This window comes from Eretmochelys imbricata, chromosome 23 (assembly GCF_965152235.1).
Source record: "Eretmochelys imbricata isolate rEreImb1 chromosome 23, rEreImb1.hap1, whole genome shotgun sequence".
Taxonomy (NCBI): domain Eukaryota; kingdom Metazoa; phylum Chordata; order Testudines; family Cheloniidae; genus Eretmochelys; species Eretmochelys imbricata.
In genome coordinates this window covers 2964267-2985116 of record NC_135594.1, presented here as the reverse complement: position 1 = coordinate 2985116, position 20850 = coordinate 2964267, and the positions used below count along the sequence as shown (strand labels likewise).

Here is a 20850-nt window from a genome sequence, read left to right as displayed (position 1 = left end):
CTAGGAGAAGGATTTCAAGAGGCACTACAGTAAACAGCCATTAACACCTAGAATTTTCCTGGGGTCCAGTTTAAAGCCAAATACTGAGCTCACTGCACTGTCCGCACATCCAGAAAGAGTTTATTGCTTTCTGACTCAAACACTTCAGGATTTTAAGTTCTGGTGTGTCTTTAACCAGTTTACATTTTACTCTATAGAGGACAGAGGGACAACACTTGAATAAAGGATATATGGAGGCTCATCTTTTCATTCAAAGTTGGAGCTCACATCTGAGGACTCAAATCTCTGAAGGACAAATAAGCAGCAATGAGAGAAGGCCTCCACTTTGCATTCCCATACTAGACAGAGGAGCAGAGGTATCAGACCAGTGTTCAAAGCTTCACTAGCAACACTCATGGAGTTTCTGGAATCCAGACTTTAGACTTTGTGTCTAATATACCCGCGCAATTTTCAAAGAGTCAGACAGCACTGGGACAGCCCGACAGCACAAGCTTGCCACGCACAGTTCATCCCCACTCAAATTCCGCTCCCCCAGATTCCATGAGCAGCCAAGGCTAATGGCTACAAAACTGACACCTCGGCATCATCATGCAAGGACACAGGAGATTTCATTAATGACCTCACCACAAACCTATATTTAAACCCAGCTCTCTAGAGTAATAGGCTGCAACACCCACTGCCATGTGGACAAAGCTAACTACATCTGCACTCAGCATGTGACAATGCTAGTTAGTCACAGTGCCAGGAGCCATCTAGATACAGCAAGAAAGCCTCTTTCAATCCCCCTCAAAATGATGAGTTTGCAGCCATTACTTTCAACCGTATGAAATGAAGGAGAGTGGGAAACCTGTGTGATTATGGAGATTAAGAGACCCTATTTTAGTTAAACAGTGATAGCAAGATGATCATTTCTTTGAACAACTAGACATGGAATTTCTCACGTCTCTTGAGCAGCTAAAAGCCTCTTCCAAACCAAATAAATCCTTGGAAGCATGGAGAATTAAGTCTGGGTACCAAGGGGGCTGTTGAACAGTCACAGCAACAGCTGATGTCTAGGAGGAGAGCTCAGTGGATAAGTTGGCTTTTGTAAATTGAACACCCCACCCCTACATCTTGAATTGCAACATGGCACTAGTTGGAACATGCACTGGTTTCAGGTATAGTCAAGAGAAAAGACACCAGTCACTAGATTTAGAGAGGTAACCTCAGTGCAATTCATGTTACTTGATTAATTCAAACTGGCTCTGCAAGTAGCCTAGTGCCAAGTGATGTCCTAGCAACATCCCTTGGTGTCTAAGCAACAGTGGGAGTTTCACAAGTCCAAGGAACAGGTCATGGTTCTTGTGAGCAAGAACAGGTTCTATAAAGAGAAAGTAGCTGCAGCTTGTATTCCTGGGGAACCAACTGCCATATCAGATCAGCCCAGAATCCTATCCAATGGTGGCCAGCACCAGATGCTTTAGAGGGAGGAAACAGGCAGAGGTTTCTTGCTCCAAGGGGAGTTTCTTCCGAACGCCCACCACTCGGTGGTTTGCTTATACCCTGAGGCATAAGGGATTCAAATACGCTAATAAAATATTTCTGTCTAACGTAACTATATTCCTCAATGGGTAATTTAACCAAATTTAGTCCCACATTCTAAACTCCAACAAAAATATCAAGGGAAAAAACACATTTAAAAAGGCAGTAGCCTGGACAATCTAAAGGTAGAGAACTATAAATAGATGAGTACTGATGCACGTCCAGAAACCACCAGTACGGAGATGGAAGAATTTAGTTCTCTTCTAGACTATCCTTCTTGGGAAGGAAGAGAGGAGAGATACTTTGCATTCAAACTAGTTATCTTAAACTGACAGATTTTAAGTTATTTGCAATAGTGAGAGAAAATACAGTACTTCTCCCTCAAACTTCTCATTTAGAAACTGCAGAGAGACAGACAAATGTAAAAAAAAAACAGGATAAAAACTATTTTGTTTTTCATGCTATCAGGCTTTATTGTAAAGTTTCATTATGGAAATATCCAAAAAACTCTGGTCTGTGTAAATGGAGAAATAGTTTTCCAAAGTGAACTCACCATTAATAGCATTTTAATGGATCATCTATCTGGAAATTCTCACTATTCTGCAATTCTGTGAAGCGCCTCTGGGGGGTCTGTTTAACCAGGGTGTTTTTCTTTGGACAAATTAAATAAATGCAGCTAGGAGAGGCAGAGCCGGGAGTGGGTCCAGCTGTAAAGAACCACTAAAGAAAATCTGAGGTTCTGATCTGAGAGCAGGAATTTTGTTTTTTAAATCATAACAAGTTGACTGCCAGCATATATATGTTTGGCAAAGCTCAAAGAAATACCAGGCCTGGAGACTTGGAACAATGCAAATACAAATATTTTGCTTTTCTGGGCACATTCTTTGATCCACGAAGTAATGGCAATTAGTTTAAAAAAACAGCAGCATGCCGCCATTCAACTGACCATGGAGAAAGAATCATGCCTTGAACTAACTGTTCAAACGGCTTTATAGGCAGTCACCACGGTTCAATATTAATTTCCAAGCTCCCAAAAAGCTTTTAAATTGCCTTGAGCATCCTTGGCTTCCCTTGGATGGACCTAACCGTGGAGAAGAGGAGATACTTACAAGCCTTGTTCAGTACAAGACATTCTTCACCCAGGGCTAAGACCATGTGCATTACGCTCAGATACTCTAAGCCAACATTGCTGCTGATTCCACTGACACTTGACTGCATACCAATTCCCAGGATGAGCCATAAGTTTGAGATTTTTTCCTTTCCCACCCCATTAGCATTCAGACAACAGTAAGGTGGGATCAAGGTCTCTTCAGTATTTTTATGGCAGGCATCAACACTGATGATATTTATGGTTATCATGGCAAGTACAAGCCCTGCTTTGTGGCCATGTCTGTCTGTAAAGCCCCATGCATACCGTATTCATCTATTAAAGAGCAGCATCTACTTCCAACTGCAGTAATAACTCCTGATAAATGTCCCCTCCCTCGCCAAATATGCTTTTGTACATACAACAGAAGGACAGCTCTTTTACTTAGGGGGTGAGTTTGAGCTTAACGCATTAATCCAAAATAGAGGGAGGAGAGAAGTAACTCCACCACTGATGAGATGGATGAACCCACACCAGAACTGACATTTACTGCACTCCTGGTGATTTGCCTACCAAAGGTCTGGACACCCAGAATTTGGAGTTGACCTTAGCTGTCTATAACTCATTCTCCAAGTGTTATTCTTGCCATCTAAGAAACAGGCATGGTGAGCATCAAGTTACATTTTAGAAATGAATGAGTTCTACTAAAAAGTGTTTACCCCGCATGTTAGCAAAACTACAGCAATTGCAACCAACTACCATTGTTTAAATGCAGTTAGGCTCCCAGTAATATGAACCTCTGGCCCAACTTCTCTCTTTCTATTGACTGAATTATAGGCATTTGGTGTCATTCAAGTTATTTGCATAATCCAGTCTTCTCTTAGTTCCTGACGGAGAGGAGGGCTGAAATGTTCCAACACTTTACTGTACAGAGAAAATAACTCTTCCAATTAGATGGTATGACCTATGACTCCTAATACAGTAGAACCTCAGAGTTACGAACTGACCGATCAACCACACGCCTCACTTGGAACTGGAATTACGCAATCAGACAGCAAACATAAAAAAGGCAAATATAGTACTGTACTGTGTTAAACATAAGCTACTAAAAAACCCTTTCCCTTTAAAAAAGATCTGACAAGGTAAGGAAACTGTTTCTGTGCTCATTGCATTTAAATTAAGAGGGTTAAAAGGAATGTTTTTTCTTCAGCATTGTAAAGTTTCAAAACTGAATAAAGTCAATGTTCAGTTGAAAACTTTTGAAAGAACAACCTTAACGTTTTGTTCGGAGTTACGAACCACCTCCATTTCTGAGGTGTTCGTAACTGAGGTTCTACTGTAGTCACGAGTTGAGGCTGGCTGCTGATACATTCAGAAGCCTAAATTACATACCTTCAGCTCCTATAGAGACCAGCTTCACTCCTTTGCTAGCGATGAAGTCTAGAGCTTTGTTCACATTGTTGATTTTATGCACTCTCATTTTCCCTCGTTCTGGTTTGGGTAATCGCTCTCCTAAGGGAAACAGAAAAGTTACAGCTTCTTTTTACAGTCTCAGGTGAGAGCTAAAATCACCGGTAGGAAAGACAAGTGAAGAAGTTTAATATGAAACTAGTCCCTTTACCATGATGTCAAGGGCAGAAGATCTGTTTCTAGATTGCTGCAAAGGTTACTCATACTTGAATAATTTGTTAAAACATGCATTATAAACCTGACTATTGGGGAAGGGGCTGTCTCCTTGTTCTGTGTCTGTACAATGCCTGGCACAAAGGGGTCTGATTCCATTATTAGGGCTCCTAGGCCCTACAGCAGGGGTGGGCAAACTATGGCCCGGGGGCTGTATCTGGCCCTTCAGATGTTTTAAACTGGCCCTCGAGCTCCCACTGGGGAGCTGGATCCAGGGCTTGTCCCGCTCTGGCGCTCCAGCTGTGGAGCAGGGTCAGGGGCTTGCCCTGCTCCACGCGTGCTGTGGCTCTGCGTGGCTCCTTGATGCAGTGGCATGTCCCCACTCCAGTTCCTATGCGTAGGGGCAGCCAGGGAGCTCCACACGCTGCCCTTTCCCCAAGTGCTGCCCACGCAGCTCCCATTGCCCAGGAATCACGGTCAATGGGAGCTGCAGGGACGACCTCTGCGGATGGGGCAGCGCACAGAGCCACCTGGCTGCGCCTTTGTGTAGGAGCTGGAGGAGGGATGCCACCACTTCCGGGAGTTGCTTAAGATAAGCACCACCCGGAGCCTGCACCCTTGAGCTCCACCCCCCCGCCTGCCCCGATCCCCCTCCTGCCCTTCGAACCCCTCCATCCTAGCGCAGAGCACCCTTCTGCACTCCAAACCCCCTATCCCAGAGCCCACACCCCCAGACGGAGCCCTCAGCTCTCCCCCCACAACTCCAACAGCCTGCCCCAGTCTGGAGCCCCCTCCCACACCTTGAACTCTTCATTTCTGGCCTCACCCCAGAGCCCATTCCCCCAGCCAGAGCCCTCAACCCCTCCCACACCCCAACCCCCAGTTTTGTGAGCATTCATGGCCCGCCATACAATTTCCATACCCAGATGTGGCCCTTAGGCCAAAAATTTTGCCCACCCCTGCCCTCCAGTAATACAAATATTTACAAAGACAGCATCATACTTAACCTACATTGTGATAGGTGCCTCTCAGGCTGCAGGACTGTAAACTTGTGGTGTAGATGTTTGGGCTCAGGTTGAACCCCGAGCTGTGGGACCCGAGCCTGAACATACACCCCAGAAATATTATAGTCCCACAGCCCAAGACAGCTGATAGGGGCCAGCCATGGGTGTTTCACTGCAGCATAGACATACCCTAAGAGAAGAGAAGAGCCCCATTTTCCACACAAAACAAGGTGACAGTCCTAGGCCAAAAAACTTACAACTCAAGCGTAAGTGACAGATTGGGAGGGAGCACAAGGTCCAGGGATTCTTTAAGTACCAGGTACAGTAGCAGTAGAGTGTCAGGGACGCACCTGAAATGACCTCCAAGAGCAACATGAGTTTGAGGCCATCGCGGAAATCTTCATCTATGTTCTCGATCTGCGTGCCAGCTTTCCGCAGGTGAGAATTGCACCATGCTGTAAAAGTCTGGAAGAATAAGATAAGGAGGGTGTGATATTGCAGCATTCAGTTTAGAAACGGACAAGCCATCCAGCTTTACATGAACTAACCTATTTGGATCCAATACACCAAAACGTGGTGCAGGTCTCATTAATGCACACGTACATTAATTCACTATCTTTGGTGATTATATTCACTGGGCTCACTCTTCATTTCTAGGTCAGCTCACCCCCTTTCAGGATCATAACCATCTTACAGAGATTTTAGCTCTGCTATCGTTTCCCTAAACTTATTCCAAGAACCAACACTTTATTCTGCTTTGTGGCAAGACTAACTGGTTGCAGTAGAACAATACAGCCTGACCCAACCTTTTAGACTTGACCAAGTACCAATATGGCGTTTGTAGAATCAGAGGGAGCTTGAGTGGTTTTCAAGACAGAATCGCATTTAGTGGACATTGCTAAATATGGTGAGCATTTCTAAATACATATGACCAGGTCCTTGTTACGCTGCTGAGGTATGTGGTTAACAGGGATGAAAAAACTGCTGCAGAGCGCCCAAGCAATTCTTGCACTGAGCGACAGAAAGATCTTTCTGGCTCTAGCTGGACGCCTTCGGTCTATTCTTGGCTTCCTGTGGCCTCCTCGCTGTGGCAAACAATTAAACACTGAGCTACGGAGCTTAAAATTGCACGAGTTTATTTGTGTAACATACCAAAATTCCGATGTGAAAACCACCACATGCGAAATGGCACGGTGTGGCTTAGCTCCTGCGCTGTAGGAGTTCAATCCTTCCAATTTAGTGTCAATTTAATTAGCCCCCACACAAACATCACAACGACCCCTGCTACAGGGAACAATATTAAACACATGCAATATTGCAAGCTGTTGTTCAGATGGGAGACACTTAATGAAGATGTTACGATCTGTCACTCTAGAAACACTACATTAACAATTCCACACATCCAAAAAAACACAAGACTACTGCCACCAGATGAACACAATGAACTGCTGCAAAGTCAGAAGCAGTAGGCAAAAAGAGTGTTCAAGCCAGTCACCATTTGTTTTGGCAACTGTTACTAACCCTGTTCATTCAAAAACTCCTAGACAGTAGCTGCTGAATTGACACTCTACCCTACACACAGCCTTCAGACAGCAAATATGGCAAGGTTAAAATGTGAAACTAAGGATTTTGATATGCCCATTTCAAGAGCTGCCACAGATTTACCCTCTTTATCTGATGAAGAGCACTTGGAAAGTGGAAAGTGACACGACCATATAGCAAAGGAAGCGAGACTGCAAGGATGAAGAATGATCTTTGGCAAGTCTGAGAACTTACATAACCATCCATCTTGATTGTGTGCGCTTGGAAAAAATAGTGTAATGGAACCAATGGTAGAAATTTACACCAATCTAGAAATGGCAATTCACTCTAACAGCTCTCCTCCATTCATCCAGAGGACAGCATGCCCAATGCATAGGGCGGGACAGAAGAACATGCATTAGGAATTACTAGAGAGTCTACTGTAGGGAAGAAGAGGATTTGTCATTTTGCACACTCACACAATCAAAGTAAAATGAATGTTCCATTCCCCCCTACTGTCTATGCAAGATTGTTGACCATACTTCATTCTTTGTCCAGGAATTAGATACTCAGCATCATAAAACATTCTTCAGAGCGTAAAATGAAAACTATGTGACACACTAAACATGGAACATGTTTCATATTCTTGTAGCTTTAGGTATCAGCTATGTGCTTTAGATGTAAGTGTGCATTTCCTGAAGCAACCAGGAAACGGATTAGAAAACGACTCCGCTTTACCAGCGGTTAGCGAGACTCCATGCAGTTTTGCAAGCAAGTATTTTTAGTTTAGATACACAAAATTCTTATCACAGCTGAAAGCTGTAGTTCTAGAGAATTAGTGCAGTGAAGATCCCCATATATCATGAACAGAGGCACAGGAAGCTCTAATGCTTGAGGTGTAATTTCTTCTTTATATGCAGCCATTTCCCATTTTACTACAGCGTGGCCTACAATTTAGACCCCTTCCCATGAGTTTTGCCCTGTTTTAGTCTGACACTCAGCCTGATACAAAGGCACCTCTTCAGCCCAACTCCCAGCTCCTCTAAATACCCAGACCACATCTAACGTAAGGAACATCTCCTGCTGCTTAGTCTAAACTCATTCGTGCTGCCTTTTACCCAAGTGAATTATGGTCTGAACTTACAGTTTTTATTACAAGTGTAAAAAACTAACCTCAGACTCTGTGTTCCTAGTAGTTAAGACTGCTAAAGGCCAGGCTAAGGCACACGGGCTACACTTCCTGGAACACTAAAGAAAGGCAATTAAGCAAGTGGCAAATTGTGGTCATGTAACTACACCCACCCCCCAGCCTGCCTCCTCAACTGGGGTGATGAGCTGTAGTCACAGGAAGCCGCTGTCTCATTGTAGTTTAATATTTGTTGAACTCCAGCGTGTTTGATGCTATAAAAAGCCATCCCTTTCCTCCAGGAAGTTTACTCTCTGATTTAATGGCAAACATCATTTTTGTTGTAATACAGAGTTACACCCATTGATATCAAATTCACAAACTGCTCTGCCTTCTCAGGAAGTGAGTAGCAGAGTACTTATTCAGAGCAGTTGAGAAGTGATGCCCTAAAGACTTTTCAGAATCAGCCACTAGTTGTGCTGCTTTGGAGAAAGTTACTTCCACCGTGGAAAAGCCTCGTTTTACTATAGCTAAGGCCCACTGTCCTCCTCTCCAAAAGGTTTAGCACAGAATTCAGTTCACCATAAAAATAGATATATTAGTTCCTCTTCTGGATTTCTCAGCACACCTGCTTTCCCAGTCCTGTCTCTACCATAGAATTTGCGGGGGAATCCCTCTGATGCTACCCACCAGTTCAGCTGAATCAAATATAACTTAGGTCTTAAGAAGGGAAATTTGCAGAAATATCAATGATTCTTGGCAAGTTAAGAGTACACTGATCACTTATTTCCTTCAAGTGACATTCTATTCTGCCTCCCTGCAGATCAATTACAACTCCCCCATACCCTTTCCTTAACACTAGCACTTAAACCTGCTTCCAAGGACAAGGTTTCAAAAACGCATGAGTCATAACAGACCTCCTCGTGGCTTGAGGCAAGCCTGCCACCTTTCTTCCACACATTTTCCTGGAAGGGATGGGAAATTACAGGATGGAATCACCTTTCCAAGACCTGTTGCATCCACAAGCAATTGAACCTCTTGTTCCAGCTATGGGGAGCTGTGCCTTTTATGATTAACTTTCACAACCAACACATTGTGCTCTCAGACCAAGGCAGAGTCCATGGCTGCTGGGAAGGGATGAGGATCAAAATCCATCCATGTGTGTCACAGCACAGCCCCTCCTAAAACTGCTGTGACACACCTCTGGACAGCCAGGAAGCAGAAAGAATGAACGGAAAGTATTGTTCTACCCCAAACATTGCTGGCCAATCCCTGGTGGCTTTGGTGAGCTCACTGCTGGGGAATGTTTCAATGACAGTTTTTAATGAGCCATTCATCTGATAAGGATGAGAGGGGAAAAAAAGCCCCCCCCCCTTCAATGAGAGAATTAGAAGGTAAGCTTTTACAAGAAACCCCAGACCTACACTAGTGCTGTTTTCCCACTTGATAAACTGGCACCAGATTTCAAACGTTGCCACTCACTGAAATACAGTTTACCAAGAATTATACATTTTAAGTGCCTTCCCCCCACCTTACTCTTGTGAAACATGTGCTTAATGACCTCAAAGGAGGAGAGGAAGGTAAATCAGCATCTCATAAGGATCTTCAAAGCGATGGGGGGAGGTGAAGGGAGGAAAGGACTTTCAAAGACAGAAATGAAAGGTTGCGCTACGTCATAAGGAAGCAATCCTGTAAGCTCTCAACAATGGAAGTTTATTTCACTAAACAGCAGGGGGACAGCGTCTGGGAACACACTGTGCTCTAATTCAGGTAGGAGAGTGGAGACCTTCAAAGCCATTGAATTACAGCTGCAGCTCTGAAAGCATTAACAGTGTCTGAGAAGGATCTCCTCGGTTGTGTAATTAAACAGAACCAAAGATACACTTAGAATTTGGGAAAAATAAGGGAATGGTAAGCAAGCCAAGTTCACTAATGCAGATTCTGATGCTGCACATGAAAAAAGGTAAACCCAGTTCTAGTATTTATTTTTTTCCTTCAAAAAAGCATTCCCAAAGCACTGCAAGTACCAAGGGAAGTTACACAGGACAGCATTGAAAAGGGACACTTTATGCCACACAGTAAAGGTACAGAGCCATTTGGTTTTGCACTGAATTTCTAGGGATTTTAGCATGGCCACTGAGGACAGACAAGTAAACAATTACTACTTCCATGTTCAGTGGAATCCTGAGCGGGGCCATGCCACTGCTTCCGGGAGCCGTGTCGAGCGGCCCCCGACCCTGCTCCCTGGCTGGAGTGGGGCAAGCCCCAGACCCTGCTCCCCAGCAGGAGTTCGAGGGCCGGATTAAAATGGCTGGTGGGCCAAATCTGTCCCACAGGCTGCAGTTCGCCCGCCCCAGCCTAGACTCAGAGGACGAGTTATTTTTCTATTAGAATACTCCACTCTTAGCATCTTTAATCTAAGCCAGGGTTTCTCAGGCTTCATTGCACCACAACCACCTTCTGACAAAGTTATCACATGACCCTGGGGGGAGAGGAGGTCAGAGCCCAAGCCCCGCTGCCCTGGGTGGGGGGAAGAGAGGGCTGCAGGCCGAACCCCGCTGCCCTGGGTGGGGGTGGAGCTTCAGCTGCTGCCCGGGTCCCAGCAAGCGTAAAATGGGGTCGTGACCCACTTTGGGGCCCCAACCCAGTTTGAGAACCGCTGACTAAGCTATTTATAAACACCAAGCCACACAACCCTTCTAATGTACATATTGCCCAGTTTTACGGAGGGGTGAACAGAACCCCACAAGTTAGCTGTGCAGCCTGGAATAGCACCAGTGAATTCTGACTCACTCCCTTGCTCCTAATCACTGAATTGCATTTCCTGTTATAGCAATGAAAAGGAGGATATGAAAGCCAGCTTCAGAACCATCTGGTCTTCACATGATTATTTGAATAGACAAAGTTTATCCAATCTGTGTTCCATTCAAGCTTCCTCCTCCCACATTTTGTAACCTTGGGATCCGCAGGGGAGGGGACGTTTCCATTCCTGGACATTCCTCTACCAACCACGGGACTGATTTACCCTTTCCTGCCAACAGATGGAGACACACGGATGTCAGAATTTCTGTAATAGCTATTAACAAATTAGTGCCAACCACATCACAAGAGCCTATGGATGACATCGTCAGGGACAACCTCTGACAGGTTCAGCCAAAATACTCTGCATGGAGGGAAGTGGATCTGGCTATCCTCACCAATGGATGCTATTCTGGCAACAATGGATAAATAATTAACATGCTTGGTCCTAAAAGCAGCCAAGAGGAATACAAGCTGGATTTCTGGATGTGAAACGACAGTTTAGTCTAGTAAGTAGACTTGCAAGGACTGGCATGAGACCAGACAGGAGTAGAACATCCTGATAGCACAATCACAGGGCATTAACTCAATTCTGACTCGAGGGCAGTGCACCACCATTCACAGCTCCTTGGAAATCATGGCACCAAGTACAGTACAACAGAACTACTGCAAGTAACTATGAGTGTTAAAATTGGTTACAGAAAACTTTGGGTAGTTGTTGTTCCACCAACTGTTACTTCTGGGACTTCCAGTTCACCTTGAGTCAAAGCACCTCTGAAACAGACTCTATGCACATCAACAAAACTGATTAAATCTGAGTTATAAGAAAAATCTCCATTGGTAGATTCCACTGACTCAGCACTTTCTGGGCAGTGGTCTGAATCCAGGCATTACCAAAGTAGTTATTGCTCAAAGGGTTATTGCTCATGGGAGATTAAGAAGGCCATGCAGTTAGGATATGCTTCAAGGTCTCTTGACATAAGCATACTGAGTGAGGTTTTAGCTCCAGAGGCCAAGAGCAATTTATTCTCCAGGGCGTCATGGAACATTGACCAGAGACCCACGATGCAGCAACAACTCAGTGACACCTGAATTCTACACTTCTAGTTGAACTGGCTTGACTCACTAGACAAAGCAAAGAAAAATGTGCCCTACAAGAGACCCAGTGATTATCACTGCAGGTTAGTAACTATAGCAGTACATATTAGTCTCAAAAATCTCAGCATGGTTCACATACATTAAGCCTCAATATCAATAGGGAGTTGCTTTTTTCTGCTCTCTGCCCTTTTCCTCCCACTCCAGTCATGTTGTGAATTAGTAAACAGAGGCACAGAAAAAGGAAGCAACTTGCCCTGATCCCCTACACTGGATTAGCGGCAGAGTTGTGAACAGAACTCAAGAGACTATTCCCAGTCCTCTGCTCTAACCACTAGATAAGAATACTTTCTTTTGTTGATTTTTAGTCTCTAGTCATAGCATAAATTAGTTTGATTCACTCAAACTGCTCCCAAGTTCTAGCACCTAGAAGTAGAATTCTGTTTTCTTACTCAGTCATTCCTACACACAAGAAAAAGCTCTGGTGTTTGGGTAGGTAAAAGGTAAATACCTTGAGAGGCGCAGTGGTATAGATTTCAGTTATATTGCATCTGGAAAGCCTCCAGTTTGCACTCTAAACATTTTTGTTTCACTCAATTAACCTCTAATTTCCACAAAGTTACTTTCATGATAGAGTGTTTTAAGTAATAATCCTGCTGTGAAAATATAAAATGCTACTGAAGCTACAGGCCCAAGGAACAGTGGATATTCCATATATATTTAGAAGGTAATGAATTATGGCCACCACTGCATTTATGCAGAATCCCCAACTAAAGGAGACTATATAGGTTTAAAGTATCTTCATGCCCCATCTAATGCTTTAAGATCCTTTCAGCTTCTTGTACTGCAAGTTTTTCATGTACTGTACTGTTAGTCTGCATAATGATGTATTTGGTCTGGATATGGACAAAAGATGGAGCAAGCAAAATGCCTCCTATATGCACAAGTTCCTCAAGCAGAAGTTTTCAGAAAGAAAGAAATACAGATGTGACTTGGTCTGCATCAAATATACAATTCCGTGTTTTGGTAGCACAGGTGAAGCACCCGGAGAGCTTCTTTTATTGAAGACTTGCCCTTACACTACTATCCCATTGTATTCGGTTTTGTCTGTTCAATTTATTTTGTCACACCCCAGTCAGTGATTTTAGCTTGATCTGTACAAGCCACCCCTTATGGCCTATACCTTTTTGGGAACAGGTTAAAGACTATTTGGTTTAAACTTTGATCCTTAAGAAGAGTCAAACTAGGACCAACCTGAGAGGCTAATTTGTTCCCAAGCGAACAGTGTTGTAAAGCCAAGCTGTAGAACTGCACCATTTCCAATTAGGAACCCAACTCCACACATAAATGGGTGTATTTGGCATTTATGAAAGTGAGGGAACGAATTAAGCAGCACTGGTTACAGCCAGACCTAGTCTGAGCAAGTACCATGCAAAATTTTCCACAGCACTGCCAGGGAACTGGACGCCTTGCTATTTCAGTCCTAGCACTGACTATCAGAGGACGGAGTGTCACCCAGTAGTTTTGTACTATGCACAAAAATGACCATTAGGGAAAATGCAGAGAGTTCCCAACAGACTCCATGTTCAAGCATGATGTGGCGGTATCCTAAGAAAGGCTAGCATTATGCCTTTTGTACAGCACCTAGCTAAATCCTGATGGACTGCACTCAAGTATTTTTCACAGCCAACCTCACAATACACTCAGTGCTGTTGAGACCCTATCTACACTACAACTATAAGTGAGACACAGGGGCCAGATACAATATGATTAGAAGCTGTAGTGGAACCTTGTAAAGAGCCTTTGCACCCGTTTTTGCTTAATGGTACCAATTAATCCTAAGCTAAGAGACACAAGGGCAGGAACCAAATCCCACTGAGCAACTACAGTTCAATATCCAACGGGCAGTGACGCCGGTCTCCATCGGCCACTTGTTAAATTTTCAAACAAACAAGCACCTTCCTGCTTTCTCCTAAGCCAGTGATGTTCAACTTTTGTACTGGTGACCCCTTTCACACAGAAAGTCTCTGAATGTGACCCGCCTTATAAATTAAAAACACTTGTATATATTTAACACCATTATAAATGCTGGAGGCAAAGCGGGGCTTGGGGTGGAGGCTGACAGCTTGTGACCACCCACATAACCTCATGACCCCCTGAGGGGTCCCGACCCCCAGTTTGAGAACCCCTGTCCTAGGCCCTTGGGAGGAGCTCCCCATTAACACCTTCAAAGCAATTTCATCAGCATCCTTGACAATGGCTAGGCTGCTGACAGGCTGAGACCACTGCCGATCATGCTGACAAGTACTGTCAGTTTCCTTATGCTCCCCATCTGTAGGCTCTTGTGCTTAGACTTGAAACTCTGGGGCAGGGAGCGTGTTTTGTGCACGCTTAGCGTGGTGCGGTTCTGGTCCATGACTCAGGCTCCTCGGCATTACAGCGGAGGCAGCAGCACTCCATGAGCTAGATTCTGACGTGGGAAATAAGATCACTTTCTTCCTGCACATTAATCCCGCTACCTTCCTCCCAGCAGCTATTAGGACGCTCACCATTTGCTGCTCTTCGCATGTGCCACATGTCATTTTCACTGCAGAAATACAAATAAGCCAGGACTGACCTTAAATGGGAATCTAGCTGGGTCACCTTCAAAGGTGACGTGTCGGAGTAACATTTACACTGGTAAAAAGCCACTCTAGAGTCTAATGAGTCAGTCTCCTTAAGGACAGAGAGTGGGTAAAGACTGGGGACTGCTGAATGACAGCGTCACAAGTAAAATGGGCTCCCCAGCACCACGTGAGTGAAGCCTGCAGATAAGTTAGGGAGGCCATAGCAGCGACAGCCTTCCACAGAATTTGTAAACATGAATAGTCTGTTGCTGTTACAAACAGCCATGCCACCCTAATACTAATCCCACAGGCTGCTGGTTTGGAATTGCCTTGTAACAGTTAAGAACTTGACTGATAGCCAAGTGTAATATAAACCTAACTAGAGTAGACTTGGGACCCTAGATTTAGTAGTTCTCGCCTTGCTTTGTTACCGTCGTTCCCCCAATCCTGCTAACTGCTTATGTTCTATGCCCACACTTCAACCCTAAACTGGTAATAAAAACAAAGGAATTTATCCTATGGGTTATGGAGACAGGTGGCATTTAACTTCTGTACCTTAAGTTTTACCTATTACCTCACAGGCTCTCAGTATCTGCATGAACATCTTAGTTCAGTTATTATACAACAGGTGACCTGTTCGTGTTTGGCTCTAGTTTAACAGGTTAAACACCTGAATTTCTCAGAACAAAGAAAAACTCAACAGAATTAAGCTCTGTAAAGCCACCATGTGCTACACTGCCCTAGTGCTGAAGCCTCAGAGAAACAGTCACCCACTGACCTGGGGAAGACAGAGATGTTTGTTTAGTAGATGTAGTTAGCCACACTGTCTTCACTCCTACTCTAATCCAGAATGAGAGGAGCAACATGTTAATCTCAGCCCTTTATTGATGCCATTACTCACTCTCTGCCCTGAAGCTTGCTGGATCAAGTCCCAGCGAGGATGTGCAGCATGGCACTACCCTCCCTGGTTTAAGAACAGAGTTTGGAGCAGCAGCTATGGAGAAGAACGAAAACCCAGACAGTGAAGCCTATGCTACTTAGTGCTGATGTTATTCAAGTGTCATTAACCTGATGGGTCAGAACAGGAGCTTGACGATAATCAGCTCAGGTTTCCCAGCAACCTCACACCCCTTTAAGACTACACGGAGGACAGAATGCCAATAAACTAGAATCCATATTCAGACGCCTTGGTCCTTACTATCAAATTAGGGTGTAATGCTAAACAAATACAAGTGCTGTGTACTCAAGAGGGGGACAATATTAAGGAAACTAAGTCCTTCTCCCTCCTTCAACATTGCTTAGTGTAAGTATAGGATGGGAGGAGCAAGATGAAAGGGACTGGAACGTCTGACTCAATTGCTTCACAAGGGCTTGGCCTGGCACAGGAACTAGCCTCTTGCCAAGCCATACAAGCGGCTGTAGAAGTTGGGTGGTGTTCTCCTTCAACATGGGATCAAGCCAATGCACACAAAAAACCTGGAAGACTGTGATTCAGGAAATTTTAATTTTACACATTCACATTAAAATTTTCACTCTGAAGAGCAACTGCAACACAGGATGTGTGGGGGCAGAGAGTTATAACTGCACCTTTCTTAGCCAGCAAAAGATGGCCTGTTACTGGTAATCCAAAACTGATGCAATCAGAAAGCTGTAAAACTTTAGAGTCAAGCTTTTCAATTCACTGCCTCCCTCCACCAAAAACCACAAAAAAATCTGAATTGTAATGCTGCTGAAAAGTGCCAAGTTGTCAGCCCTGGAGAGTGACGGCCCAGAACAGGGAAGGCAGTGACAGAACAAGCTTCCTCCATTTGGTAACCCCTGCCAGTGTGCCCCAAAACCTGACTTGGAAGGACTCTGGGCTTGCAGGAGCAGTTCCAGCTTCAGGCACAGTCAAACCTTGGTGTCTCTGCCAGCAAGGGGGTCAATGAGTGCCAGTTGTGGTCTGATCACAATCTTTTTTTTTTTTAAATCTTATGCCATGTATTTGCAAATTTCATAAAGGTATTGAATCGCAGAGAGACAGTGATTGGTATTTAGTTCTTTATTAAGAACTAAATAAACACTACAAAACAGTATGCCTTAATACAAGATTTTTACTGACCTAAGTTAGCTCATCGGGACAAAGTGGGAATTTTCTGTAATATTTTTTATGAATCCTATGCTTCAGTTTCTCTGTACTTTCCATTGCTACCCAGTGGAAGCTCTTGGGGCAGTGTGGGTGGTCACCTTGCTGTCTTGGCTACAATGAATAGGCTCATTAAGGAACTTACTGAAACTGACTCAAAACAGAGGGTCTAGAGAGACAATGGAAGCAGTAACAACTGAACACTTGACACTTAAGAGCAGGAAGCGCCAGCAGGTGGAGTGGTGAGCTCAGCATGGCCCTGCCTGGAGACAAAGGACTGGGAGGTGAACGGCAGGGGATAAAGAGTTGGCTTCTGGAAGAAGCTGGCTGCTCTCAGCCAGGACTAAGGCGTCAGAGAGAAAGGGCACAACATGGAATCTGCTACAACATGGCTGATGGATTCCTCTGGCTTGATCAGATGGACTATGTTTTAATCGTCATTCTCTATTCTAACGCAAGGACTAACAATGCTGCGTTCCAGTTGACTAATGAATCACTGTTTTTAAACTGTTGCTTGGTGTCACTGCAAACACGAACTTACTAAGGTGCATTAGTCACTGAAGAGTGTACAAATCACTAACGAGGAGTCTATTTCAACTGGACTTGCTGGGCAGAGCTCACAGCATGAAGCAGGAGTGCTGGAGTCCAGAGGATCAGACTTGGAGGAGGCAAGACTGTGTGGCCCACCCTGAAAGAAGAGCAAGACCCCTTCCGGTGGTCTGGAGCAGGGGTTCCTCCAAGAGAGTGTTTAAAATTCGGGATGTAGCACCGATCCTGTGGATCCGTAACACCCCTAGCACATACGCAGAGAAAAATGAACTTGCGATGTGTGTCCACATCAAAGCAGCAACTTGCTAACCATTTCCCTGATGCAATGAGAGGCAGAGTGCCTCCTCAAAGGTGCTGCGCACCCTATACTTCCATTGATGTCAGTAAGATGAACACATTCCTGAATTGCTCAGCATTTGCAGGATCAAGCCCAAAATTCCTACGGGTAAGGTGGAGAGTGAAATGGCAGCTGATCTTTGAACATGCTGAAACATTTCTAAGCCACGTGACTAGCTCCTGTGTCAAGGAGGAGGAGGAGGAGAATGGGCTACTTGAGGCAGTTGCATTACCTTGACATTCCTGCCACTGTGCCAACAGAAAGGAACTCAGAGATTACCTTATATGGACAGGATGACAGATTTCAAGAGAGTCAATTACAAAGGTGGAATAAAGTGTTCCAGTACCGCGCGAAAGTCATCTGATAAGCAGATTCTGACTGCCTATGGGCCGATATAGGTTATAGCCCATCATAAATTCCATTTCATGATACAGATGGCTTTCTTGAGCTACAGTCAAGTCTTGGATTCATGCAGGAAGTAAAGTATTTTCTATTCAGAGTTCCACTAGAGAAAGCCACCTGAAGTTTGCTCGACATACCATTCCACCCTTACCCAAAATTTCATCACCAAACAAGGTGGGAACTAAAAGCAGTCTTGCACCAGTGCCTGCCACGTCATTGTATGCATGGCCATCAAAAAAACAAAACAAAAACAAACAAAAAAAAACCTAAGTGCTCTCACCAAGACATCTCCAATTAAATTATTCCAAGCACATGGAAAAGGAGAGTCAAAATCTGACTCAGACCTGAGAAGACAAGGAACCACTGCCCATCAAAAACCCCTAAGCAAAGTACAAGAAAGGAGTAAAATTCAAAATGCAAACAGATTTTTCCATGCAATATTCTGACTAATTCAAGCTATGTTTGGCACATGGGTTAAAATACACTTGGGACTTCAGAATTCTAGCTCTGCTGTCCAACTCGAGGGCTAGTCTTACTACTTGGGTTCACTACAATGGTAGTTTGTCTTGTTACAGTTTTACCAAACACAACACCGCAAAGACTATTCCATGCATGATATTAGTTTTAAGAGCAGCTACTTCTCTAACTGCTGCGTTACACATTAGACTGGCTTTCTGCTCCAAGTAATTGTCAAACTGTTGTACAGAAAGGGCTCTCTGATCAACTTCAGTTGTCCTCACTATAGTCTTTGTTCCCTTCATGCTTTTAAGGCTGCTGATTACCAAAGTAGATGTACAAGAGCCAGCTAGCTTGGCCATACCTTTTGAGCAGCGTTTTAACTGCCTTCAGAGGAACCCCACCCTTACAATAGTCTGACAAGCTAGACTTACTCTATGGCAGGACTCACCCAGTGATCATTACAGAAATACTATGAAAACAGCCAATACGATTTAAAAATTGTTATAAAGAGCAGGAGCTGAATAATTAAAAGCCTCCACTATAATCTTATTTCTTCAAGAGACTCCAGCTCCGTTCTAAGCCGTTTGGGATCCCTTTCCCTGCTGCCACCAGGCAGACTTGATAGAAACCCACAGATATTCCTTAACACTATGGTTATACCAAGTCATGAGACCAGTTTTTACATGGGTCTGGGTCTACACCTAATAGTTACTCAAGAGCCCTTTTACATGGGTTAAAGCCTTTGTCAGTCCATGGTTAGATCCCATCTACACTACGATTTTTACTGTAATAACTGTGTTGGTCCCTTAACCCAGACATAATTGTATTCCAGACAGTCCATGGCAGAAGCAGGAGGGAGAAGGAAGAATAGCTATGAGGTGAAAATCCTTGCTGCCTAGGTCCTAGATCCTAGCTCCCTGTGCCACTTACTATATAACAGGAGGAAGCAAGATATTGACAAGTGGAGCTGAGGTTCTGGTGGCGAGAGCATACCACTTCAGATCCATTTACTGAAACTCCATTACACCTAGTGCATGCTTCATTTCCTTTTTCAATCTTGCTGATTGCCAAAATCTCTTAACAGAAGCACTCCCTTTTCTAAGCACATTACAGTTCAGTGTGTGCCCGCCCACCCTCCCTCCTTCCATGTGAACTGGCTGGCCAGAACCTCAGCCACTTTTAAACAGGAAACCAGCCAAGCAGGTACTGAGCCAGCCTCTCTGGAGGGAGGGGAGCAGGCAGAGTCTGATAAAGTCTCTGACTTTGGATCACAGCCCGGCAGCCAGTTTCTTCTGTGAGGAAACGTACCGAGGTCTGACATTACATTCAGTTAACAGGGGAGTGACAGATGGCAAGAACACCACTTTCTGACAGCTCCTGACTGGGTCAGTCAGATAAGTGGAGAAAGCCATTTAGATAGATAGCCTGATAATTAGCAGTGATGGTAGACAGATAAGGTGCATGACTAAAGGCAAATCCCATCTTTTCATGGGCTGTAATATTTTTATATATATATATAAAAAGGAAGCACTCATGTATCTTAATGTGCCTCAGATACACTGAGTGGGGTTTAGGGCCTTGACTGTACTGATTAAGTGGAAGCTGGGAATCTAGCTGCCATTAGGTTTCCGAGTGCTAGCTGTGTTTGTTTTTGCTGATACAGACTAACACAGCCACTGCTCAGAAACCTAATGGCAGCTAGATTCCCAGCTTCCATTTAATCAGTACAGTCAAGGCTCTAAAACCCCACTCAGTGTATCTGAGGCACATTAAGATGCACGAGTGCTTCCTTTATACCAAAAGCCCATGCCTCTCCAACTTTCAGCTCTAGCTTTCCTTCTGCCAATTGCTGCTGAAGGTTAAAGTACCTTTGGTGACTTGTCTATTGGCAGCATGTAGCCCTCAAGGTCCTCTTGCGCTGGTGTGGTGCAAAATGAGGCAGCTGCCACCACCTACACTGCTCTGAGGTAATCAAGAGTTTTCCATTTCAATCCCCTGACCCTGAACTCTGTTTACTTCTTCACTCAATTACCTTCTTCTGTTACCCAGTAAAAGCTGTTCGAACAAATGTTGGGTCTTAAAAGGCTCCTGTCTGCACCGCTAGTGGGTCTGCTGCCTCTGTTGTACAAGTTGTGTTTCCCTCTTCTCACCCACCCCCAAAACACACACGCAACAACGTTAACAAGACGGCATTTGAAAGGAAAAGGCCTCTAATTGTGTCTATTTTTGCCTCCGGAGAGCAGGCCTCTTGGGTTAGGGCTGGTTTGCGCAGAGGCTGCGCGGACACATGAACTGGGATGGCAGCCAGTTCTCCAATGTATCACTAATGCCATTCACAAAGAGCTTTTGCTTCAAAAACAAGCTCTGCCACATCCAAAAGCAAACTGGAGTTAGAGAATCTAAAAGTAGAGGCATTTGTTTAACCCTTCCTTCACCATCACTAGACAGTGCAGATTCATTATCCAAATCAGACAGCCAACTGCTTGAATTCAAGTCATTGACTCAATCCATCTCCAGATGTGCTTCATCAGTGAAGCAGGCCAAAAGCCTGCTACAGCACAGAAAACCCAGAGAAGAAAGACATGCAGAATCCAAG

The 20850-nt window shown here is 44.4% G+C and overlaps 1 protein-coding gene across 2 annotated transcripts in view; it reads right to left on the bottom strand.

Annotated features, from left to right (window-relative positions):
* Positions 1-20850, bottom strand: part of ACTN4 (actinin alpha 4) — a 79409-nt gene that overhangs the window by 32250 nt on the left and 26309 nt on the right. For both annotated transcript variants that reach the window (XM_077840250.1, XM_077840251.1), the window contains exons 2-3: positions 5586-5700; positions 4001-4120 (exon numbers count right to left, since the gene is read on the bottom strand). In XM_077840250.1, the coding sequence (XP_077696376.1) occupies positions 4001-4120; positions 5586-5700 (235 nt within the window). The remainder of the gene's footprint in view (positions 1-4000; positions 4121-5585; positions 5701-20850) is intronic.